The sequence below is a fragment of the Panthera tigris genome, chromosome D4, assembly GCF_018350195.1.
Source record: "Panthera tigris isolate Pti1 chromosome D4, P.tigris_Pti1_mat1.1, whole genome shotgun sequence".
Classification (NCBI taxonomy): Eukaryota; Metazoa; Chordata; class Mammalia; order Carnivora; family Felidae; genus Panthera; species Panthera tigris.
Window position 1 is genome coordinate 71,620,520 of NC_056672.1, and position 26,045 is coordinate 71,646,564.

The following is a 26,045-nucleotide window of genomic DNA, read 5'->3' on the forward strand; positions in this document are numbered from 1 at the left end:
TTTACTCAGAAGTTACCCTAAAGACAAATGCATTAACTTATAAGTGTATTATTAATCGTTCCATGCCAGAGACTGTTCTAGGCATTTGGGGTCTAAATCTCTTCTTGTCATAGAAAATTTATATTCTGTAATCCAAATACCCTCATAAAATTTTTCTTTAAAAATGATATGTAGTTATTTATAGACAATTCAAGATATTCCTACTTGATATGCAATGTAATTGATTAATATCATTAAAAAGTTTTCTATTTTAAGAAGATGTTTTGTCTTGTTTGCTATAGTTCAAAATTTGTATTCCTAATGTCTACAGGGCTGAATCAGTGAGCCCTTTTTTCTCATGTCATTTATAGACCTAAATCTAATGCTATATATGCATCTGAACGTAGCATACGTGATTATTGCCACTTCAGACATTCACTTCTTGAATGTCAAAGGGCTGGATCCCAGGTTGTGGATTTCCTACACCTCTCTTGTTCTCAGCCTTTTAGTCATTGTACTGTTTGAAAAGGAAATTACTAAGGAGTTGTTGGAGACTAATCTTCTCATCTAAATTACTCTGGGTTTTAGGCGTGCCTGGTTGTTTCCACTGAGTGTCCGTCTCAGGTCATGATCCTAGGGTTGTGGGATCGAGCCCTGTGTTGGGCTTTGCGCTGAGTGTGGAACGTGCTTAGGATTCTCTATTTCTGTCTTTCTCTCTCTGCCCCTCTCCCCCGTTCGCACTCTCAATAAAATAAAATAAGATAAAATAAAGAGATATGAAAAGTTTATTAAAAATAAATAAATAAATTGCTCTGGTGTTTATTTCTAGATTCATACTGCCCATTTATACTGGAATTCACTGTATTGTATAGCTGTTTCAGATTTATAAAGTAAGCGTTTTCTTGAAATATTTTTAAAGTGTAATATTTTTAATAAATGTTATATTTTTGAACATATATACTTACATTTGATCCTTTAGATAGTGTAAAACTATACAAAAAATTTTTTTTGTTTATTTTTGAGAGAGAGAAAGAGAGCACGAACGGGGAAGGGGCAGAGAGAGAGAGGGAGACACAGGATCCGAAGCAGGCTCCAGGCTCCGAGCTGTCAGCATAGGGCCCGACATGGGATTCAGATCCCCCAAACCGTGAGATCATGACCTGAGCCAAAGTTAGATGCTTAACCTGCCGAGCCATCCAGGCACCCCTAAAAAAATTTTTTTTGGTATTAGCTAAGAAAGCTTTCAACCAACTTAATATGCTGTGTTTTGCCGGTTACAGTGTAGTTGGAGTGATTTAATTATTCCAATACAGAGATTCCTAGCAAATAAAATGTTTGATCAAACTGAAGACACAGAGGTGGTTATCAGAGCTGAAAAATCAAGATTCCTGGTTAACATTTAATACCTTAGAACATACTTGGAATGCTACCTCCTATTTGGTATAATTTTCAATATCAGAAACAAGCGAAAGCATAAGTCGTGTGTTTAAATAAAAGTCTGAACGTTTTTTAGATAATGTGAATTGAGTTTTGTTTGCACTCTGGCTAATCAGGAGGTGTTGGTTTTCATTTGAAATTAAAAGGCATAATCAATAAAAATGGAAACTTTAAATCTTACATTTGAATAAAGGTAAACTCTGTCTCCTTTGAATACTTTTCTAGAGCTGTATTTTGCAAAGTTTTCTCTTGCTAAGGAAGAAAGCAAAGACTAACTTTTTTATTATATTTTATGGAATTGTATCATTTACGAACATTTCCTTTCACTTGTATTTGCTCATACCTGCAAAACAGCATAAATTATAAAAGCATTAAAGAAACTGAGGTGTTGGGAAAAACTAGGCATTCTTACAGCAAGGCTGGCTGAGCAGCTCACTCTAGGAGGGAAGCTAATTGTAACTTTTACCCTTTGGAAAGTCACTTAATCTTTCTGATCTTCATTGTTAAGGTCGATGCCTTTTGGCTAGTTCAGTGGAACATTGTTTTGAGAGTCAGGTTGGGAAGAGGACTGATGCTTTACAGGATTTAGGAGTCAACCCTTTGGAAAATTGAAGGGCGTGGGCAGGAGTGGTGTCCTTCCCATTCTCAGATTTTTATCTCGTCCCTGAAGACTAGGTAGCTATAAAGTTGGTTTCAATACCTCCTGAGTGGCAATTTTGGTCAGTCATCATTAAAGGTAGCTAGTTGATAGAATGTATAATAATAGTAGGTAGAAAGTATGAGAAAAGTATACATTGTTTTCCCAGAGTCTACTTAACTATTGAGAAAACTTTTTTTTTTCCACTTGAAAAAAAAAAATCTTATTACCTTCTTCATTGACCTTAGTTAGTCCTGGCCCTTCTCATACTCAGCCCCTAATTTCCATATTGCCAGTTTTTGCTGAGTTTCCCTTTACCTGAGCTGGTTCCTGTATGTTAGATACTTAGAAAGCTATGTCCTTAGCTCTTTGTATTTTTTTTTTTTTAAACACATAGCTTTGTTTTTTCGGGGACACAACTAACCTCCCTCCTTTGCTTAAAAATGTCCATCCCATTTTAGAAAGAGAATTGGCAGGGTATTTGTCACTGACTGAGTCAGCATGAATTTAGCAGCACCTAAAAAAAAAGTTACTACTAAGAATACTTATCCCACAAAATAATAAAGTAGTATCTTTGTATGTGAAAGCAAACACTTTTTTTAAAAAAAATGTAGTTTATTAAATGGTAATTTAAAGGTTCAGCTCCAGATTTTTTAAACCTAGTTACATGTCCGAACTGCCCCCAGAGATTCTAATTCAAAAGTAAGAGTGGGGCCCAGTATTCTCTAAATAAATGTCCCAGGGTAACCGACACAGCCAGTCAAATGTGAAGAAATGACTTCCCTAATGTCCTATCAAAGAGTAAACATCCTATCAAAGAGTAAACGTAGCACTGAGCAAAATAAAACCCTGGGTATTTTCATTGTTAGAGGGCTAATCATGCTTCTCAGGATGATAGACTTTCAACCAAATTCTATTTTATTTCAAAAAATTATTATACAGCAAAAATCTAATAGCACTTTGTCCTTTTCATGGGAAGAATTTGGAAAAACTCTTTACGTTGATCATTCTGGGATTTGATACATACTTTATGGCACCTTCATGAAATAGTAAGTTCAGAGGCAGAGCTTCTAGAGAACAGGGAGATGTTTCATGATGAAGGCCACAGAGAAGCTTGAGATCCAGTTTAATTCAGGCCATGCCTGTCTGGGAATGGCAAGACTTCCAACTGTGGGGGTTGCCAGTCTCTTCATTATCTCTGCTGCTTGCAAATCAGCCCCTGTTCTGGAGAAGCTGCTCTCAATTAAAGCAACACTTGATGTCATAAGTATTTGCATCGTTATGAGTACTCTCTTAACTTTTAAATGCTGTGTGTACAACGGTTTCTTTTTCCTAATGCTTTTTATCAATCAGTAAATACCGATAATGTGCTTATTTTTGTAAAAGAGGTTTAATCTCCGTAAAATGTGTTCTTTGACTAGTATGAAGTACTCCTTTGTGTACAAGATCACGATGATCCAGCCATTGATGTATGTAAGAAGCTTCTTGGAAAATACCCCAATGTTGATGCTAGATTGTTTATTGGTAGGTAACAAATAAATTCTACCATAATCCTTTTGCTTTAATAGTATTAAGTATCAGTAATCCTTGCATTAAACTATAGATTAAGCTGTTAGCCACCCACTGACGTTATTGGGATGTTTGCTTTCTGCGTGTTTGTTAGAGTAGGGAAAGGTGTTTCTAGCCTTTCGAGAGAACTTAAGTTATAAAAACACAGAGTGGTGGTGGTGGTCGTCGTTGTTTTTCCATATCTGGGATTAACAAAATAACCAAAAAAAAAAAAAAAAAACACCCCAAGTTATGTTTTTCTCAGACACGAGAATCTGTTATTTTTGTTTCTTTACTATTTTCAACCCGTGGGCCTTCTTATATCTCATTCACTGTAGTTGGGAGTGAGCAATAGAATTTACTTTTATTATATTGCAAAAAGAATATTTTTCAAAAGCCTGCAGGCTTATTCTAAAGACTTGTAGAGAGATATTTGCCATTAAACATTGATTCATACTTAACTATTGATGCAGTAATTTAAGAATCAAACTGAAACTAATATATTTTCAAAGACAAATTAATTCTCTTTTTGAGAACGAACAATTTTTTCTAAATATGAATAATAAGGAATGCAAAACACATTAAAGTATGTTTGTTTCTGTTATTACGTATGAAGGTACTTTTCACTTCTCCCTACCATGTATCTGTATAATAGAATATATTTTCAATGTTGGATGAATCTTTCATAGTTGTATCTTTAAATTTTTAGGTGGCAAAAAGGTTGGCATTAACCCTAAAATTAATAATTTAATGCCAGGATATGAAGTTGCAAAGTATGATCTGATATGGATCTGTGATAGTGGAATAAGAGGTGAGCTGCTTTTTATTTGTTTTACAGAACTATTCATTTGATGATAAAATGCCAAAAGCATTCTAAAAATACATGCGTCAATCCTTTTTGTTTGCCTAATAAAGTAATTCATTTCATCATTATTTCATGGTAAAATGTCAAGTTATACTTATTTGGAATTTTTTTGAATGCTACTCTAGAATGTTACATCTGTAGAATTGTTTTTGTTTTGAAGAGAAAATTCCAACTATTAAAAAAAGAATAGTCACGGGCTACCATACAATCCTTTACACGAGATTTTTCATAGTTGTAAATTTTCCCGAGTTCACGTAATAACTTGTCTTTTACTTTAATCTGTTTGTGGCACCAATACTGTCTCACACAAGGGGACAGAAATTAATAAGTGAATATTTTACCGAAATACAAACATGGCTTTTAATTGGTTTTAGGAGGAAAATATACTGAAATCATAATTTGCGTGTTTGCATTTTTAAACATTTATATTCTAATTACCGTAAGTTTCTCAAGCTCAGTATTTGCGGTTGGGTGATTGTTGTTGAGGCTGCCCTATGGGATGGTTAGCAAGCATCCCTGGCCTCTCCACACTAGATGCCAGTAGCACCTCTTTCTCAGTAGTGACAACCAAAAATGTCCCTAGACATTGCTAAGTGTCCCCTGCGGGGCAGCAGTTGGGAACCACTGTTGTAGAATATGTGTATTTAAGGCCCAAATACACTTTTATACAATAGGTTTGTTCATAGCTTTTGTATTTTTGAAGGAAATAAAAATACAAAGTCATGTAAAAAGGTAGGAGGTGTTTGCTATTTGAAGAGGGGACAGTGATTTAATTTTTTTTTATTAGCTTGAAACACAGATGTGAAAATTAATAGAAGTGTGACATGCCTAATTAATCAGGCTCATTATGAGTCTTGTCAATTCATGGACAGAGAGACTACGTTCATTCTTCGTGTTTGCTACCTTAAATTATTTTCTATCATACGTTTGTTTTGTTTTCATAATATATGTTCATCTCTCGGTCAAGTATAATCTCATTCAATTCCCATTAGCAGTTTTATGACATAGGATATCTCGTATCCTCCAAGAAAGTGGAGGCTCATCTCCTGTAGTTAGAGAGTGCAGGAAACCAGCGTAACAACTGAGGTCCTTTCAGCCCTGCTCCTGTAACTTTTCCATTAGGAACACATTGTCCACATTCTAGTTTGGAGGTTCTGAAATAGGGGGAGTACCATTTTCAAGGTATATCCTGGCTCTGGCACATAGTAGCCTGAAAGTGTGTAGAGTAAATTAGCTTATCATAAAGTATGCCTTTTTGAAATTTTGTATTCTACTTAGAAAAGTGATTGAGAATGATTTTATTAGATCCAGATGTAAAAAAGAACTTTATAACAGCTCACAAAATGCATTTCACATTGGTGGGCATTTTACTAAAAAGGATTGTTTTTTTCTCTTTCCCTCACCACCTGTTTGTCTTTTTTTATTGTAGTAATTCCAGACACGCTTACTGACATGGTTAACCAAATGACAGAGAAAGTGGGCCTGGTTCATGGGCTGCCCTATGTAGCAGACAGACAGGGCTTTGCTGCTACATTAGAACAGGTAAGTATGGTTGTCGTAGGTAATATTGTCGCATCCCTGATCTTCCAGAAACTTGAGATTATTCTGAGAGTTGGGATGGACTAGGTGAAGTTAACTGTAATTAAGTCTGTTTTAACCTGCTAAGTACTGGCATCCTCAAGATGAGAGTAGCTGTTTTAGTAGTGAAGAAATTCTTGGGCCCCTGGAATCACTCACAGCCGCACTCTGGCAGTGAATGGATGTGCACAGGAAATACCTTGTGGTCTCATTACCAGCTGAACACAGTATATTGTTTCCTTCTGGTCCTTGCTTTCAGTTCTAGAGTTTGGTTCTAGGCTTACATAAAAGCACATGACATATAGTTCTTTCAGAAATCTAATCTGAAAATAATTTTTTTTTTTTAAGGTTTTAAGTATTAATCTCTACACTCAAAGTGGGGCTCAGACTCACAACCCTGAGATCAAGAGTCACATGCTTTTCCAACTGAGCCAGCTGGGCACCCCAAGAATCTTTTTTAAATATCAGAGTATTTCAAATACACACAACAAAGGAGAATTGTTGTTATAAAATTATAAGTTATTACAATTATAAGTTGTTATAAAATCCATTTGATTTCCTTTTAAAATGGATTTCTAAAAATTACTGGAGAGGGGTGCCTGGGTGGTTCAGTTGGTTAAGCGTCCGACTTTGGCTCAGGTCATGATCTTGCAGTTTGTGGGTTCGAGCCCTGCGTCAGGCTCTGGGCTGACAGCTCATAGCCTGGAGCCTGCTTTGGATTCTGTGTCTCCCTCTCTCTCTGTCCCTTCCCTACTCACACTCTGTCTCTCTCTGTCTCAAAAATAAATAAACATTGAAAAAAAATTTTTTTTAATTACTGGACAAACTTATTTTGTGGTTTCCATTTTTTTCTCTTCACCCTATAATAGAATTATATAAACTATAAATTGTGGGAAAATGTAAGAAGCAAAAAAACAAGCCATAACCCTACCAACTAGAGGAAGTTTCTATTTTTTTTCCTATGTTGAGGTGGTACTCTAAAAACAATTCATGTATGATTTTTGTCACTTCATCAGCTTTTCTCCCTATCCTTAATAATTTTTAACATTTAATTAAAAAAAAATTTTTTTTTAACATTTATTTATTTTTGAGACAGAGAGAGACAGCATGAACGGGGGAGGGGCAGAGAGAGAGGGAGACACAGAATCGGAAACAGGCTCCAGGCTCTGAGCCGTCAGCATAGAGCCCGACGTGGGGCTCGAACTCACAAACTGCGAGATCATGACCTGAGCCGAAGTCGGCCGCTTAACCGACGGAGCCACCCAGGTGCCGCAACATTTAATTTTTTTAAGTTTATTTATTTTGAGAGAGACAGAGACAGCACATGAGCAGGGAAGAGTCAGAGAGGGAGAGAGAGAGAGCTCATCCCAAGCAGGCTCCATGCTGTCAGTGCAGAGCCCAACGCAGGGCTTGAACGTACAAACCATGAGATCATGACCTGATGAAACCAAGAGTCAGACACTTAACTGACTGAGCCATCTAGGCACCTCATGAGTAATTTTTTATAAAAGTGATTTTTGTTGACTGTATCATAGTCTATCATTCTATCCTAGACCTGACTTAACCATTCCTGTGCCGTTAAACATTTAGGAAGAATGTTTTCACGTCATAAGGGAAGGACATATGGTTGCAATCTTTTAAACATGTCAACTTGCTTTTAAGTGTATCTGCACTTGTATGATTTTGAATCGCAGTCCTGTGATTACTACAGATCTTAGGGGGTAAAGGTACATTGTGTGTGGAATTTAACCTTTGGCACTTTGAGCCATGATCTCTTAATACTGCCCATGAATAGATTTGTCCTATTGCAAGTCTTTAAATATCAGGGTTTTTGTTTAGTAAGAGAAACTCTGAGTAGTTACTTTAAAATAAAATACTTAAAAATTTTTTTTTAGTATTTATTTTTGAGAGAGAGTGTGAGGGAGCGTGCGAGTGGAGGAGGAGCAGAGAGAGAGGGACAGAGGATCCAAAGTAGGCTCTGTACTGCCAGCAGAGAGCCCGATGCCAGGGCCCGAACTCAGGAACCATGAGACCGTGACCTGATCGGAAGCTGGACACTTAACCGACTAAGCCACCCAAGCACCTCAAAAATAAAATACTTTTTATTCTTATGTGCCACATCATACTTTTGTTTTACAAATATCCAAGTTGATTTATAATGGCAGTGGTAAGCATCTCCCAGATCACACAAATCAGTGACTTAGGTTAAATGTAATCCTTAAAGGCCCCCTTGCCATACTTAGAGTGAATGGAAATAGAGGGATTGTTCCAGTCTGTAAAGAAGTCCTGGGAGCCTTTGATGGAGTCCCTATTTCCACCTCATTCCTAAAGCCTCACTTAATAACTGCTTAAGAAATTAAGATGTGCGCTTCTGGTCTTCAGTGTTTGGTTCAGTTCAGCCCCATAAACCACAACTTCACTACAGTCTGGATGTCGAGCAGGCAGCAAGAATCCTATTATTTGTCACCACCCCTGCTAGTTCTCTTGTTCCATGCTGTGTGTATGTCACTGCTGCCATTGGGAAAAATCACCGTTCTCTATTTCAAGCTAGTTAGGAAAGGCAGCATATCTAAGATGTAAACAAAAGGGTTTTTTGTCTAATAATTAGGATGATGACCATTTTATTCCACCCGTAATTTAGCAACTTGCATAGCTCATGACTTCAAAGCATATCTAGGGAAAGGGGGAGTAAAATGGAAGACAATTTCAGTATCTTCCCTGTTTGTGAAAGATACATTGAAAGATAACATTGGGCAAATCAGGAAGAAGCTCAGTGACTCGGGGGCAGGAAACAGACAGCTATGCGAAAAAGGGTGCAAAAAAGGAATTCAGAAACAGGATTGTCCTGTAGGTTGATATACCTACAGGTGAGTATTTGAGTATTTGTGTGTATGTATGCATGTGTGAGTACACACATAAACACATGTGCATACGCATACACATATATGCATATACATATACCTTTATGTGTAGGGGTGTGTGTGTGCAGTTACACATATTTAAAGTACAATATATATTATATATTATAAAATATATAATATTAATGAATATTTTATATGCGTTTGAGTCCTATTTTTACCTGACTTATATCCAAATTAGGTTTTATTTGGATGAATCTTTAGGGAAGACAGTATTTATTTGGGAATACGATATATACTTTTCCCTCCTAGAAGTGTATTTTTCTTTGTAATGGTAATAACAAGAATAGTCAACCAAACAAGAAATTACTGATTGCCTGCTACATGAAAACACTGTTTTATAATAATTTTTATTCAGGTAGTTTATGTAAGAATAATAAGATACTCAGTCATACCTAAAGGATATTCTTTCAGAAAAAAAAAAGTTTATACATACCATACTTTTAACATAACATCCTAATTACACACATATGTTTTTGCTTTTGTTTCGGCAGGTATATTTTGGAACTTCTCATCCGAGGTCCTATATCTCTGCCAACGTAACTGGCTTCAAATGTGTGACAGGAATGTCTTGTTTAATGAGAAAGGATGTGTTAGATCAAGCAGGAGGGCTTATAGCTTTTGCTCAATACATTGCTGAGGATTACTTTATGGCCAAAGCCATAGCTGACCGGTAAGCAAACTAAATCACATTAGGCTATAGTATTTTTAGTACCTGACTTCTGTTGGTTTATTGTATTTCTTAAAGTCGTGGCTTAAGGGGCTATTTTATTTTAGTTTTTGCTAGTGAGTACAGAATAGGTCAATATTTTTTAAGAAAGTAATTCCTACTCATAGATATTGTTACGAAAGAAATATGTGAATAAATGATTGTTCTACATTCTTTAAATTAATGTGATTTGACATAATGAAAAGGAAGCTTCTCTGTGATTATAAATTTTCATTATTATGGATGTAAATTTCTATGTGTTTTAGAAGAATTAAAAATGTTAGTGCAGTCATAAGCTGGCAGGTGATTTAAATTTAAAGATTTACAAAGCTTAAAGAATATGATTCCACATTTTGGAATTTCTCAGTAGATTATTTGATGCTCTGCTAAAAAGCCACTTAACGATTCATATGAATGGCTTAACATTTTCTCTATCACAAAATTGTTTGCTTTTAAAGGGGTTCATTGCCTCGTGTGATAATTTACTAAAGATAGGATTTTAAAAATTGGTATGTTTTACAAATTCATGATGCTATTCATGTGGCTCATAGTTGTGTGTTGAATATCCACACACACATCACACATATTCCCCATCCCACCCCACCCCACTCCACCCCCCACTGCCCGCCATTTGATTTGGTGGGTTTTTTTGGTTTTGGTTTTGGTTAGTAGTGATCAGAGACTAAACTATTAATTTTTTTTAACGTTTATTTATTTTTGAGACAGAGAGAGACAGAGCATGAACAGGGGAGGGTCAGAGAGAGAGGGAGACACAATCTGAAACAGGCTCCAGGCTCTGAGCTGTCAGCACAGAGCCCGACGCGGGGCTCTGACTCCCGGACCGCGGGATCATGACCTGAGCCAGACGCTTAACCGACTGAGCCACCTAGGTGACGCGAGACTAAACTATTAAATACGAACCCACTCCACTTGGTACTTTGAGAACATCTGTATTTTAAGTTTTTTAAACTGTAAACTGAGAGGTTGTAGCTCCTTCCAGGTCTAGATGGTACTGTCCTAGTCCTGTGTATTTGCTAAAACATCCAGGAGTACGATACACCCTAAGTAGGGTGCTGATCCTGAGAACTAGGCTCACCCTGAACACCAACAGTTCTTAACTCCTTATAGTGATGAGTAAGTAAATGCATAACCAGTCATGCCTGCAGGTGTCCATCATCACAATTCACTTTATAATTGTCTTAATTTTCAGAGGTTGGAGGTTTGCGATGTCCACTCAGGTTGCAATGCAAAACTCTGGCTCTTATTCAATTTCCCAATTTCAATCCAGAATGATCAGGTAAATCAGTTGGCTTTCTTCTTTTTATACGTGGTTAAAAGAAAAAGGGGGGAGAGAGTAATTTTTACATGGTCTAACTTGATATTTAAAATATCTAAAAGTCAAATTTTTGTTTAGTTCCAGAAAAGAGAGGTTAGCATTTTGTTAAAATAAATTTAATGTCTAAATATATTTTCTTGCTGTGTAATCCTGAATGCATTCAGTAAAGAGATGTTGAGACTTTGCTGTCTTTAATGTGCTGTTCTCTATTTTCTTTCTACACTTTGAATTTTAGAATCTTTACTCATTAGAGTGTAGGCCATACAAATGAATTTATAGATTTTTTTCTTTAATGTACTAAATAAAAATAGAAAAGTGATTCTTAAATACTCTTTAAAGAGACAAGGGCTTTTATGTAACAGGCTAAAGAGCTGATCGGGGCAGGGAATTGATTAGTCTTGTAACCAGGCTGTTCTAAAGAAAAGGTTTTGTTTGTTTTTTTTTTAGGTGGACCAAATTGCGAATTAACATGCTTCCCGCTACAATAATTTGTGAGCCAATTTCAGAGTGCTTTGTTGCCAGTTTAATTATTGGATGGGCAGCCCACCATGTATTCAGATGGGATATTATGGTATTTTTCATGTGTCATTGCCTGGCATGGTTTATATTTGACTACATTCAACTCAGGGGTGTCCAGGTATGTGGATAGGCATGAAAAGGTTGGCAGTCATTTGGTGGAACTAAAACTGGTTTAATTTAGAAAAGCTTGAAATTTATCCAACCCATTCTTCAGCTTCCCATTGAAGGTTAACATCGGGTTTAAACATTACCTTCTTTAGTGGAATGTGGACACAAAACCTAACTTGATTTTCAACTTTCAGGTGATAGTTATACTATCGCTTTTATTAAGCCTCCAAAAAAAATGATGTTAAGCAGTTATCTAAAGAAGCAGGCTTGATTTCATACAGTATATTTTAAAAGAGTGAAATTGAAGAATTCCATTTTTTAACTGTGTATAGTTCGACAGTAAATTTTTGTTTTTTTAATTCCTAGGGTGGCACACTGTGTTTTTCAAAACTTGATTATGCAGTAGCCTGGTTCATCCGTGAATCCATGACAATATACATTTTTTTGTCGGCATTATGGGACCCTACTATAAGCTGGAGAACTGGTCGCTACAGATTGCGCTGTGGGGGCACAGCGGAGGAAATTCTAGATGTATAGCTACAGCTTTGTGACTGTACATAAAGGAAAAAAGAGAAGTATTATAAATTATGTTTATATAAATGCTTTTAAAGATCTACCTTCAGTAGTTTTATCACATGTATGTTTGATATCTGTTCTTTAATTTATTTTGCATGGCACTTGCATCTGTGGAAAAAAAAAAAAACCCACATCTGTAGTCTTGGCCAAATGGTACCCTTTGTTTTGTGGAAGTAGAGAATCAAGAGAATTGGTTCTAGGAACCTGGCTTTGGTTTTTGTTGTTGTTTGTTTATTTTTTAAAATAAATAAATATATATATATATATATAAAATATATGAATGCTCTGCAGCAAACACTATGACAGTATCCTTCAGTAGAGAAAGTTTCTTATTTGTGAGTACACTCTTTTAGAACATTTATGGGATGGCAGCAGCTTTGTTTTGGGGTTTAGAAAAGACTAGAAAGTAATCACTTTACGGATCTAAAGTGAATGGTGTCACGTGGTGAACAGTCCACGGTGAGGTACTAACTAAGAAACTTTTTCATGCTCTATGCCTACCTCTTGTAGTTGTTGCAGAGCAAATATAAATTGTAATAAGGTAGCTAGGCCTTGCAAAAACAAATGGAAAAACTTTAAAAATAATAATAATAAAAGAGCTGGAGTCTAGTATTTATATGAATCTGTGAGAGAGATTTTTTTTTTTTTTTTGGTCTCACTGCAATGAACCAAAAGTGGTTGAGTTTGGTTTTTAATTGTAGCCATGTATTGAAGGCATCCTTTTGACCAACTCTTGTTGGTTCTGTCTTGAACCATTGTTAATCACTGTGCTGGTAGACCTTTCCTTCCCTGCTCCTGCTCCTCACCTGCCCAAGTCCCTTCTTTCCTTAACTTTTTTTTTCGGGGGGGGGGGGTTGTTTTAGTGTGAGTGGATGTTTTGATAGTTGTGAGGAAAAATGCATTTCAGACACATTTCACACATGAGCTATTTTCTTACACAGTATGTCTTGTTAAAAAGAATGTAATTTCATGATACAGGTATTTAATATCTTATCTTTTTTAAGTAAATATTCTAGCCATCAAATAAATTGCAGTAGAGTATTAAGTGGGGACAGGATGAGTTTTACTCTTAAAATTAATCAGTATCAAACTAAGTCTACTGTGTGTGTGTGTGTTTTTTTTTTTACTCTTACAGTTAGTCTAGTCTTATTTAAATTGGATTTTTGTATTCCAGTTTGTATGACAGAATAGATCAGTGCTAGTTGTAAATGCATGCTGTATGTCACTCTTCTCTCCCCATCATGCCGCTGAACTTGCTTGTCAGGTTGTGCTTAACTTGTGGTGAACTGGACTTGTTTTTGTTTAAAAAAAAGGCAAAAATGTAAGGGATAGTGCATAAGCCTTTTTTTTTTTTTTTTAACCTTTGGTAGTGGAATTTTTGCTTTTTCTTCGGGATTAGATGGCATGTTGTCCATATGAACGCCTGCTGCAGGGCTGATGCTGGCAATATGGCTGCTTTAAATTCTGTTACTACAGTTTCCATGTCAAAGCATAGTGTGTAGCATATCAGCAATAATTACGTATTTAAAGAAAATGAACACGTTTTCACCTCACTGAGCCAACTCATTTAATTGTCTAATGACTAATATACATGGTTTAAATTGTAATATATCAATGTGTATACACTATGTATATACATTATGTATAAGCTTTTCTCTGGGCCAAACTGCTTCATTTAAAAAAAAAATTTTTTTTTTTTTTTTGGCGCCTTATGACGAATTTGTTTGAAGGGCATTTTCTTCATGAACAAAGGCTTTGATGCATATTCCTTTCTATGTGAAATGGGTAGTAGTGTTCCCTGAGGAAAGTTGCACAGTGAAAACCAGTCTAGTTGTGACCCACTCTGTGTTTTTTTTTTTTTAAATCTCTATTACACAAGTTGAATTTTGCTGAATATGTTTGTAATTTGTCGGTTTGTTTAATGAAGTTTGGTTGATGCCATCCTTTGCACTGCTGAAGTGAAATCTTGCTTATTACTTGGCTTTTTGCTGATCTCAGTATGGGCAATGTAACAACACATCCAAATGGCTGGACAGACTTCTTGTGTTTTGTAAATAGAAACAATGACTGTTCTGTGTGTGTGTTTTATGTGGTCGTGGAGTATTTCCTTGAAGTGAAGCTTCACTTAAGCAGGACAGAGTGATTCTTTGTTTAGCAAGTTTAGGAGTGATGGTAAAATGGTAAGAAATAATATAAATGTTGAAGAAAGCACCACAACAGAACTGTAGGAGTCCAAATTTAATAAACTGTTAAAAAAAAATGTCTAGAATATACCACGTTTTATTTAAAATCATTGTATGAAGTTTTTTGTTTAAAATAAAAATTTGAATACAATCAAAACATTAACAATAATGTATTCTTGTTTGCTGTCTTATATTTTTATAAACAACATATTCCACCATTCATATCAGAATTACTAAAAGAATTCTGTCAAGTGTTAATTTGAAATCTTCCTTTTTACCTGGGCTACAAAGTCAGGCTTATGGCTTGACGTTCGGCTTCTCTGCGTTGGTTGCACGTTATAACCACCTGGAGAACTTAAAAAAAAAACAAAACAGATGCCTGGGCCCTGCCCACAGAGATTCTGGTTTAATTAGTGTGGGGTGAGGGCTGAGCTCTGCTTGTTCTGTTTGTGCAGGCAGACCTGAGAAGCGCTGGCCCACAATCGCCTGTAGAAGAGACCCATCCGCCCCCGTGACCCCCTCGCCTAGGCTCAGAGCCTGACTCAGCCTCTTAGATGGTACAACTCCAGTGGTGGGGAAAGGCGGAACCAAGGAAAGGAACCGGCTCTGCTGCTGGAGACCTACATGGGAGTTAGACTAGGGCGTCCCCCACGCTCTCCAGTGCCAGGCCCCTCCCGGCCTAGAGGCGTTTCTGGGCCCATTTCACCACCAGCCTGTGAGGGAAGAGTACTTTTAACTGAGGAGCACATCCCAGGAGAGGAAGAGTCCAAAAGGAATTTGAAGGGATGAGAATGTTTTGCCATTAAATAGTATTGATGTTTGCACAACCTTGTGACTATACCCAAAAAACCCACTGAATTGTCTGCTTTTAAAGGCAAATTTTATGGTCTGGTTAATTCTATTCCATCTTTTTTTTTTTAATAAATGAAGGAAAATTAAAACCACTGTAAATGTATTATTTCCTTCCAGTCTTCTGATACCGTTTGCTGAAATGGCTTCGACAGAGTGCGTAGGACTGCTCTTTATGTGGCATCCTTGCTCAGACTAAGAATTGCCATTTTCAAAATCTTTCTAAATTTGACAGATGAAAATATTGTACCTCGTTGTTTAAACATAGGGATTTTGTTTTTGAGAGAGAGAGAGGGTGCAAGTGAGAGAGGGGCGGAGAGAGAGAGGGAGAGGGAAGCAGGCTCCCCTGAAGCAGGGCTCGAGTTCACCCGACGTGGGACTCAAACTCACAAACCCTGAGATCATGACCTGAGCTGAAGTCAGATGCTTCATGACTGAGCCACCCAGGCGCCCTGAACATACGGAATTCTTTACGACTGGCAAGATTATCTCTGCACGTAAGATTTACAACCGCTGGAATGTCTTCCATTTCTTGGTCTTATTTAAATGAGGGTCTTAATGCTTTTTTATTGTGTATTCCACATCTCTTTTCTTTTTAACCATAAAAATAACAATTTACATTACCAGACAAAACACTGCTAAAATCTTTGCATTTAAGATCATGTTTTCCCAAGGCAAGATGGGGTAGGCATGGAAATAACTGATTAACATTTGTGTAACTAAATGGCCCACACAAGTGTCCTGATCAAAGATCAGTCTTCGCAAATGTGATTTCCCTGCCTGTCTTAGAACACACCATTTTCAGCTTTGAAGTAACAATATACTGACATAAAGCTTACGTGGCATGTGAGTACTATTTTTTTTCAATACATTTCTGAACTTCATTGGCTAGTATTTAGTGGAATGTTTTAGAGTGAGGTTATGCTAAGAGTGCAGTCATTTGGGCTTTCCCTCCCCACCCCCCCCCACCCCCATGCTTCAGAAATTATTTAGCCAGGAATTATCTGTTCCTTGAAAGTTCGAAAGAATTTATCCATAAGACTTTATGGGCCTAGCACTTCAAAAACCTTTTCAGTTTATTTCATTGGTAATAATCAGTTCACATTTCCAACCTCTATTCTAAAGTCACTTTTAGTCATTTACACCATAGAGATGCATGTGGCATTCTCATAATTTTCTTCCAACTCTCGCTAGCTACGTATGCTGCAGGGCAGGTGGTCTGCAGCCCCCGTGCGGGTTGAACTTGGACCTCTGATCGGAGAGTAGAGTTGGCTGGCAAGGCCATCCCTCCCGAGGCCACCAATATCCTCTTTCTACAAAGAAACCCTGACCCTGTGACTCCTCTTGAAATGCTTTAATGGCTTGATGTTACCTTCAGGGTAAAGCCCAAGCTTTACTATGGCAGAAAGGCTGTTTTATGGGGTGCCTCGGTGGTTCAGTCGGTTAAGCGTCCTACCTTGGCTCAGGTCATGGTCTCACAGTTTGTGGGTTCAAGCCCTGCGTCGGGCTCCGTGCTGACAGCTCAGAGCCTGGAGCCTGCTTCCGATTCTGTGTCTCCCTCTCACTCTGCCCCTCCCCTGCTGGCGCTCTCTCTCTCAAAAATAAAAACATGAAAAAGTGCGCCATTTTAGGTTACATCCTCGCCAGCACCTCCAGATCCACTTGTTACCATTTTGCCAAACTCACTCACATAAACTCTCATTGTAAACTTCCTGCATTCCTTGACGTCTGCCCTTCCCTGCTCTGGGCTTTGTGCCTGTTGCTTACTCAAACTCCAGTTCCTCTGACCTCTGCCCCGCTCTCGGGACTCTGCTCAGGGTGCCAACCCTTCCATGACTATCTTCTCTGGTGATATGCCCTGTGTCTGTGCCTCCCCAGCCTCACCCTGCACTTCTGTCCTAGCACTTAATACTCGTTCTTGTAATTGCTCCTGTAGTTGTTTGTGTTCATCATTAAATTCGAAATGTCAAGGGCAGGGAGGGTCAGTCTCTTACTTGACTTTGTGTTCCAAGCGCCTAGCTTAGGACCTGACACAAAGTCCGTTTTATTGAATGAATTAACGAACAAATAAAGATAAGCATGCCTGCAGCACTAATCTTATGCCTACAGCCAATCACGTCATAGGAGCGCAGACTGTGGAGCCAGACCGGTTGGGCCCACTTTCCAGCGTCACCATATGCTTCCTGTATACACTCTCTGCGCCTCAGTGGATTCCAATGTGATCTACTTCTCAGGGTCGATGTGAGAATTAAAGGAAATACTGCATATGAAAAGCCACATTCTTGGTAAAAGCTTGTGTTACAATAAGAATCTCCAGTCACTAAGTGAAAATGAAAGCTTAGTTGCACAGTCGGACAAAGTAGCTCTTCTTCCTCCAAGGCTTGAGGAAAAGAATCGTTCACAATCTGATGGAGAGAGTTGCTTGATCTTTTGTAGGGCAACTGACCTCTCCGCCCTTGGTGGTTCACAGTAAATATTCTATCTAGCGTTCAAGACAAAAAATCAATCTGATTTATTTAAACTATTATAAATAGTGCTATTGCAGCCCATATAATACTGGCCAGAATGTTAGCTGATGGCCTGAACTGCAAGGCCTGGCAGAAAATTGCAAGACCTCACTGCACAGGCCTGCATTCCCATAAGAATAGTCCACAAAATCTGAAGACGGAGCACGTGGTGTTCACAGCGAGCGTTGCAACACGCTATGTGCAATGAGGTGCACCCGTGACATGGGCAACATTCAAGGAATTTTACCTGACTGGAATGTTTCCTGCTATTATTCTTTAAAAGGACAACTGGTTCTGTGTACCTAAAAGACATTTCCTGGGTGTTCTCTGACCCTGAGCACTGAGAGCAGTGAGTGTGGAGGCTGAGGTCTCTAGACCTGGCCATCTGAAGGGGAATTTTCTTGCACATGGCTTTGCAGCTTCCATGGTTCCTAAGCTGTAGGATAAGAATTATTTTATTTTTAATTTTTTTAATGTTTTTTTTTTTTTCTTTGAGAGCGAGCAAGGGCAAGCGGGGGAGGGGCAGAGAGCCAGGGAGATACAGAATCCTCAGCAGGCTCCAGACTCTGAGCTATCAGCACAGAGCCTGATGCAGGGCTTGAACTCATGAGCCCACTTAACCAACTGAGCCACCCAGGTGCCCCGGATAAGAATTATTTTACATGCCAACTGTAGTGCCCCACTCCCCTATCATAAGGCCCCAAACTCTAAACCTTTAAAAGCTTTCCTGAAGACTATAGATGCTGGCGAGGATGTGGGAAAACGGGAACCCTCTTGCACTGTTGGTGGGAATGCAAATTGGTGCAGCCGCTCTGGAAAGCAGTGCGGAGGTTCCTCAGAAAATTAAAAATAGACCTACCCTATGACCCAGCAATAGCACTGTTAGGAATTTACCCAAGGGATACAAGAGTACTGATGCATAGGGGCACTTGTACCCCAATGTTTATAGCAGCACTCTCAACAACAGCCAAATTATGGAAAGAGCCTAAATGTCCATTAACTGATGAATGGATAAAGAAATTGTGGTTTATATACACAATGGAGTACTACATGGCAATGAGAAAGAACGAAATATGGCCCTTTGTAGCAAATTGGATGGAACTGGAGAGTGTGATGCTAAGTGAAATAAGCCATACAGAGAAAGACAGATACCATATGGTTTCACTCTTATGTGGATCCTGAGAAACTTAACAGAAACCCATGGAAGAGGGGAAGGAAAAAAAAAAAACAAAGAGGTTAGAGTGGGAGAGAGCCAAAGCATTAGAGACTGTTAAAAACTGAGAACAAACTGAGGGTTGATGGGGGGTGGGAGGGAGGGGAGGGTGGGTGATGGGTATTGAGGAGGGCACCTTTTGGGATGAGCACTGGGTGTTGTATGGAAACCAATTTGACAATAAATTTCATATATTGAAAAAAAAATAAAATGTAAAAAAAAAAAAACTTTCCTGAGATTCTGATGCAGGCACTTTCCAGGACACTGTGAGAAACATTTCAGTGGAGTTGTATCACCATGGGGATGCATTTTACTCAAGTTGACAGTGGAGTGAAGGTGGTGGCCTTGTGGGCAGGAGGGTTGAGGCTCAGCCCCTAGGATATAATTTGTTTGATCTCTAGGTGAAATGGTTGCAATATTGTGATTTACAGTAAGATACGTGTGTGTGTGTGTGTGTGTGTGTGTTTTAATGTTTATTTATTTTGAGTGAGCACGAGCAGGGAAGGGGCAGAGAGAGTGAGAAATAGTCCCAAGCAGGCTCCCTACTGTAAGTGCAGAGCCCAAAGTGGGGCTTAATCCCATGAAGCATGAGATCATGACTGAGCCTAAATCAAGAACCAGATATTCAACTGACTGAGCCACCCAGGCACCCCTTTAATAAGAAACATATATTTCATCTTCAGCGCCCTTTCTGGCACAGAGTTCCTAAAACCCTTATAGTTTCCTATGTGAAGAGAGGTCTTTTGTTATGTTAATGAGTTGACTCTAGGACTGCATCTGGAGTTGGGGTTGATTGCCAGGAGAACCAAACTTGGGATTGGAGGTTTGGAACTTTCAGTCCCACCCTCCTGACCTGCAGGGAGGGGAGAGGGGCTGGAGGGTTGAATCAATCACCAATGGGCAATGATTTAAATCATGCCGATGTAATGAAGCCTCCATAAAAACCCAAAGGATGGAGTTCAGAGAACTTCCAGGATGGTGAACACATGGAGATTTGAGGAGATTCACGTGCCTGGAGAGGGCATGGGATCTCCAAGCCTTTCCTCATGCCTTGGCTTCTGCATCGTTCCCATCTGGCTGTTCCTGAGTTATTTGCCTTAGTAAATTGGTAATCTGGTAAGTAAAATGTTTCTCTGAGTTCTTTGAGCCACTCTAGCAAATTAATGGAACCCAAGGCAGGGGTGGTTGGAAACTCCAATCCATAGCCAGTTGGTCAGAAGCACAGGTGACAACCTGGACAGGTGTCTGAAGGGGCAGGGGTCCGGTCGGGGGACAGTCCTGTAGGACTGAAACCTTAACCTGTGGGATCTAATGCTATCTCTGGGTAGATAGTATCACAACTGAGTTAAACTCTTGGACACCTAGCTGGCGTCCTATGCATTGCTAGGTAACATGGGAAGAACCTCTCCCGCCACACACTGGAATCCTGATGGGGAACCCAGTAGTGGCCGGGTGGAAGTGTAATCACCAGTGGTTGCCACAACACACAGGAATCTACAAGGCAGACCATACGGAACAGTAGGTGTTGATCGGCAATCCAGAGGTCTGGTAACAGGAACCTCGAGGCAGAGGAAAACATATTTGAAAAGTTAACAGAAAGTTTTCAATATTTTTTTCTTAGGACCTGTAATTTTGACCTTTATAACCAGGGTAACTGGAACTTTAAATTTTTACTTTGTTTGCATGGATTAGCGCAAGGGGGAAAGTGTATGGAGGAGTACCATGGCTGTGTCTAAAGACATTGAACCAAAGCTGCTGAGCAGAGGTAGGAAGCAGCCTCTGTCCTTCAGAGTCCCACTGATTTGGACCAGCAGTGCCACACCTGTCTGGCCAGGGAAGTCTGGGAAAATGACAAGCTGCCATCTCACTTCTGATCACAGCCCCTCCCAGCTAGGACCACTCAGGCTGCCATACGTCCTGCTGTGACCTTGTCTGGGGGAAACCGGTGTGATTCCATAGACAGCAGTAGCGCTAGAAAGAAAACTGAGCTCTCTTGCATCTGAGAACAGAGACCCCAAAGTCTCAATCCCCAAAGCCTCAACAGAAATGTCGGGCTTCCTGTCCCTGTTACAGCCGGCCTGTATTACAGTGGCCATCAGTCCACACTGCCTGAGGGATTCCAACAGCTGACTTGCCAAATTATCAGGCAAAAGAGATTGCAAATGAAGAGAACGTGTAATTTGTGGTAGAGACCAAGCTGGCCAGAAGATGAGGGTAAGTGGAGGCAGAATAATGGGAGAAACAGGGGTGCCTGGGTGGCTCAGTCGGTTAAGCGTCTGACTTCAGCTCAGGTCACGATCTCACGGTCCGTGAGTTCGAGCCCCGCGCCGGGCTCTGGGCTGATGGCTCAGAGCCTGGAGCCTGCTTCCGGTTCTGTGTCTCCCTCTCTCTCTGCCCCTCCCCGTTCATGCTCTGTCTCTCTCTGTCTCAAAAATAAATAAAAACGGTAAAAAAATAAAAATAAAAATAAATAATGGGAGAAACAGAGGGGAAAATTCAATCAAAACACAAGGAAGGGGGGAAACATAATGACAACTTTTAAGAAGACAGAGCATAAAAAAATGAAATTCTGGAACTAAAAAGCAAGATCTCTAAATTTAAATTTTCAACGTATAAATGGAGCAATTACTTGTAAAAACCAAATTCATGTTTGGGGGTGGGAGGGTGTCTCAATAACCCAGAGCCAAAGACAACGAAACAAAACATACTAAATGCAAAAATTCACAGATACAAGACATAGAGGACTCATCAGGTGGAGACTTAATAGACTAACAGTAGGAGTCCTGGGAGAAAGGGGACATGGAAGAAAACTAAAGACATGATTTCCATTGAAGGGGCCCAGGTGGGTTTATTGAAAAGACACACTCCCGGGGCGCCTGGGTGGCTCAGTCGGTTGAGCGTCCGACTTCAGCTCAGGTCATGATCTCATGGTCTGTGAGTTCGAGCCCCGCGTCGGGCTCTGTGCTGACAGCTCAGAGCCTGAAGCCTGCTTCAGATTCTGTGTCTCCCTCTCTCTCTGACCCTCCCCCGTTCACGCTCTGCCTCAAAAATAAATAATAAAACATTAAAAAAAAATTTAAGAAAAGACACACTCCCAAAGAAGTGTCCTGGTGAAATTTCTGAGCTTCAAGGATAAATTTCACCCTCATCAGCTTGAAAGAACAAGTTACTGACAAAGGAAAGAGAGTGAGGCCATCATCGGACTATCAGCACTACCTAGGCTCTTGGGAGGCACAGGGATGATATGGATAGGCCAGGGGGGGCAAAGTGGATTATGACTGGAAAAGCTTATGTCCAGTCAAAACATTAGTATAAGAGGGCAAAAAGAAGGCATTTCTGGACCTGTAGGGCTACAGAAGGTACACCAACCATGTACTCTGTCCGAAGTCAAGAAAGTACTCAAGAAAACAACCCCAATCAGAAATCTCAGCATGGGAGAGTTGAAAGAATTCAAGGAAACAGTGGTGAATAATGAACCTTGTGTTAGTCACGGTCTGAAAGGATGATGCTAGTGTAGCATGGAATAATGAGAATTTTTGAATCAGATAAGACTTTTTAGAGGGGAAATTTCAAGTGGCCTTGGCTAAAATTCTAATTTCTCTCAAAACCTAGGAGTAGGGACGTGAAAGAAATTAGGGCTTCAAGCTTTGCGGAGCTTTACAAGTCTCAAGGGAAGGGCTGCCGTGCCATTTCCACGGTGCGCAACAAACAACTCAAAATTGCTCCTTAGACATGAAACGTCCTTTGTCCGTTCTTCCACTGAGGATTTCTTCACTGTAGTAGTAGTATCTCTTCGAGCTCTTTCTCTCCCCGACCCCCCACCCCTTTCTGTCTGCTGTCTCTCTTTCTGTCTCGCCCACCTGGTGGTGACCTTTCTTTACCGCCTCAGCTCTCCAACCTTTTTGTTTGTTTTTTCTCCTACCCACATTCGTCTTACCCTTTGCACGGGGCAGGTTAACTACAGATTGCAAACTTAGCTCCAGGCCCACCTGTTCAGATCCAAAACCCATCAAGATGTTCAGTGGGACAAAAGGAACAACTTCTCCCTTAGAAATAAAAAAAGGACTAGCAGAAACCTTGTGATTATGGTCTTTCTTTTTACAGAATACACTTTCATTAGAAGGCTGTGCACTTTGGGGCGCCTGGGTGGCTCAGTCAGATAGATAAGTGTCCGACTTCAGTTGCGGTCATGATCTCGCAGTTCGTGAGCTCGAGCCTTGCGTCAGACTCTGCAGACAGCTCAGAGCCGGAAGCCTGCTTCAGATTCTGTGTCTCCCTCTCTCTCTGCCCCTTCCCCGCTCACACTCTGTCTCTCTCTCAAAAATAAACAAACATAAAAAAAAAAAAAAGAAGGTCCTGTATGAAGTTCAAGGTCATTGGGAAGCAATAGGGTTGAGAATAGGGTTAGGGATGGAGGTGGGGACCATGAGGTGAAGACGGATGGGGTGACAGGGCAGGAGCATGCTAAGCCTTGAAATCCTCGATAAAGAATGTAGGCTTTATCCTGAAGGCAGTGGGGGGGCGGGCATTGAAGGGTTTGTGTTTTAGAAAGATTTCTCTGGTTGCTACATGAAGATAGAGTTTTTAGTGATAATGACCTTGAAGGCAGAGGCCAGAAGGAAATTTTTTGTTCTAACTTAAGAGGAATTCTGTTTATTTATGGAAATCACCGCCACCTTTATGACCTCAGGGTGGCTAGAAACTTTTCTTTTTTCCATTTGTGCAGGTCGGATGGGAATGTGCCACTTACAACCTGGCACTTTCCACAGTGGGAATCCTTTCGTGTCCCATACCGACCCTATATCTGTCTTTATGAGGGTCTGACTCGCAAATTCCCGGGAGGCTGACACCTAAGAAAAATCCTGTCAGAGTGACACCCCACTTCATCTAACTTCCTACCTTCATCTGACTTCTCCAGGACATCACTCTCCAATTTGTTCCTGCATATGACGGACTCTCAGTGCTAACTTTATTTCCCTTTTCCAGTCTCCCACTCACAGTTTGGCTTTCCCTACTGCTACCTAATATTCAAAACTTAATTCTGAAGAATGTTAAATTAAAACCTTAGGTAGGGGTGCCTGGCTGGCTCAGTCGGATAAGCATCTGACTCTTGGTTTCGGCTCAGGTCATGATCTCATGGTTCATGAGGTCCAGCCCCATGTCGGGCTCCACGCTGACAGTGTAGAGCCTGCTTGGGATTGTCTCCCTCCCTCTCTTTCTGCCCCTCGAACCTATCGTGTGGTTGAGTGTAGCTGGAATAAATAAATTTAGCAATTGGTATAATTTCCAAGTCTGCTTCCTGACCCCCGTTATGAGGACTATTATGGTAAAAAAAGCAAATTAAGCCTTCAAGGAGTACTGTCCAATAGAAACATAATGTGAGCACACATTTAATTTTAAATTTTCTAGTGGCCATATTTTAAAAAGGTAAAATGAAACAGGTAAAATTAATTTTGGTAGTATATCTAATTTAACTCACTATATCCACCATAGTATCATTTCAACACTAAATCAACATACAACATATTAGTAAACTTATTTTTGTCCTATGCTACACTTACAGAACAACTTATTACGGACTACAGGTACTCAGTAACCACATGTGGCCAGTGGCTACAGGACTGGATAGCCTCACTCTAGACCTTCTCCTGCCTACCATGAGAGTTAGCCAGAAGCAATGATACATTCCTGGAAGATTCTCAGAAATGCATATGTAATCAAAAAGATTTGATTATGGTTATGGTTATTTGGTAGTGTTTCTTTCATATCCCTTTCTAACATACCTGTTTTATCTCTGCAGTTGTCAGATAAACTCAAAGAAATATATAGTATTCTTACAGATTTAATTAGGTAGTGATTCAAACTGTATGTACTGTTCTGGATGTGCTGTCTTTACTAGAGCAAAGCATAGTTCCTAACATCTGGTGTGCAACTATGGGTGCGATAACTGTTTTTATGCATTCAAATAAGGAGAAAGCATTAGCTGCAATTTGCTTTTACCTGGCAAGCATAGCTGTCCACCTTGGCTGTCTTGCCTTGGGATTACATCGACTCTGCCTCTGTGCCACAATTTAGTCCGTGCTTGACTATCTCCTTGTTCCATAGGACATGATGCTGGCCCATTATATTGATGACATCAAGCTAATAGGCCCTGGAGGCCCGGATGCAGCAGATGCTTAGGGACCTGAGTAAGATACAGATGTGATTGAAGCGAGAGAAGCATGCCATGAAAATACGGGGGCTGCTGCCTCGTTCAGTGTAAGTCTCTCATACGTGCAAACATTGGGAAAAATTAAACTGGCAACAGTAGGGAAGCTTTATTAAGGAGGAACTTGAGACAATTTCCAATGAAAGCCACGACAAGGCTCATGAAGAGACCATTGCACTAGTGTAGGTGAGACACTAGGCTTGGACCAGATGGGGGTCTAGATCAGGGAGAGTGGAGGCGGGTAACAGTCTCATTCCTGGTTTGGCTGTTGTCAAAGAACTCACATGGCTTTCCAATCACAACTTTTAATATATTAAAAGTCACTACTAACCATTTTTTCTGGGAGTTGACTGAAAAAATTATCAACTCAAATCTGTCCAGATGTCATATGACAGTTCTGTGTGGATTCAAGTTTCAATTTGACATTCCCTGAACTTTCTTTGTTGGGAGGTCCTCAAAAATCACGTTTCTGCAAAGCAAATTAATTCTATAAGAAATATTTCTAAGGAGTAGCATCTTACTCAGTGTTTAACGGGAAGAAGAGAAGTAACATTCGACTATCTAATCATGCACCAAATCTGTGAGCCTATTTATTCCTTCCAAGAACCTTATGACATTGTAATGATTATATTCTTTTTTTTTTTTTTTTTTTTTTTGGAGACAAAGAGAGAGTGCGCGCGTGCATGCAAGCAGGGGAGGGGCAGAAGGAGAGAGAGAATCTTAAGCAGGCTCTATGCCCAGCGCACAGCCCTACTCGGGCGCCATCTCGCAACCATGAAATCATGACCTGAGCCAAAATCAAGAGTTGCATGCTTAACCAAATGAGTCACCCAGGCGCCCCTGATTATATTCATTTTATAGATGATAAGAGTAAT

At 39.7% G+C, this 26,045-nt stretch overlaps 2 protein-coding genes across 7 annotated transcripts in view; one reads left to right on the forward strand and one right to left on the reverse strand.

Moving 5' to 3' along the window:
- UGCG (UDP-glucose ceramide glucosyltransferase) overlaps positions 1–13,711 on the forward strand; it is a 37,656-nt gene extending 23,945 nt beyond the window's left edge. Inside the window, exons 3-9 of the mRNA XM_007094489.3 lie at positions 3,475–3,577; positions 4,311–4,412; positions 5,896–6,008; positions 9,457–9,635; positions 10,882–10,968; positions 11,455–11,644; positions 12,001–13,711. Of these exons, the coding sequence (XP_007094551.2) occupies positions 3,475–3,577; positions 4,311–4,412; positions 5,896–6,008; positions 9,457–9,635; positions 10,882–10,968; positions 11,455–11,644; positions 12,001–12,171 (945 nt within the window). The 3' untranslated portion in view covers positions 12,172–13,711. The remainder of the gene's footprint in view (positions 1–3,474; positions 3,578–4,310; positions 4,413–5,895; positions 6,009–9,456; positions 9,636–10,881; positions 10,969–11,454; positions 11,645–12,000) is intronic.
- Positions 1–26,045, reverse strand: part of SUSD1 (sushi domain containing 1) — a 285,236-nt gene that overhangs the window by 21,022 nt on the left and 238,169 nt on the right. Inside the window, exons 16-17 of one of the 6 annotated variants that reach the window (XR_006210620.1) lie at positions 25,502–25,639; positions 24,466–25,146 (exon numbers count right to left, since the gene is read on the reverse strand). The exons of 3 other annotated variants lie outside the window; for them this stretch is intronic. Coding sequence is in view for 2 of the 3 variants with exons in the window: in XM_042964611.1 (XP_042820545.1) it covers positions 10,951–10,988 (38 nt within the window). In the remaining variant the exon portion in view is untranslated. Of the gene's footprint in view, positions 1–10,917; positions 10,989–24,465; positions 25,147–25,171; positions 25,640–26,045 lie in introns of those variants that run through there. 2 more of the 6 variants (XM_042964611.1, XM_042964613.1) reach the window with 2 other exon arrangements.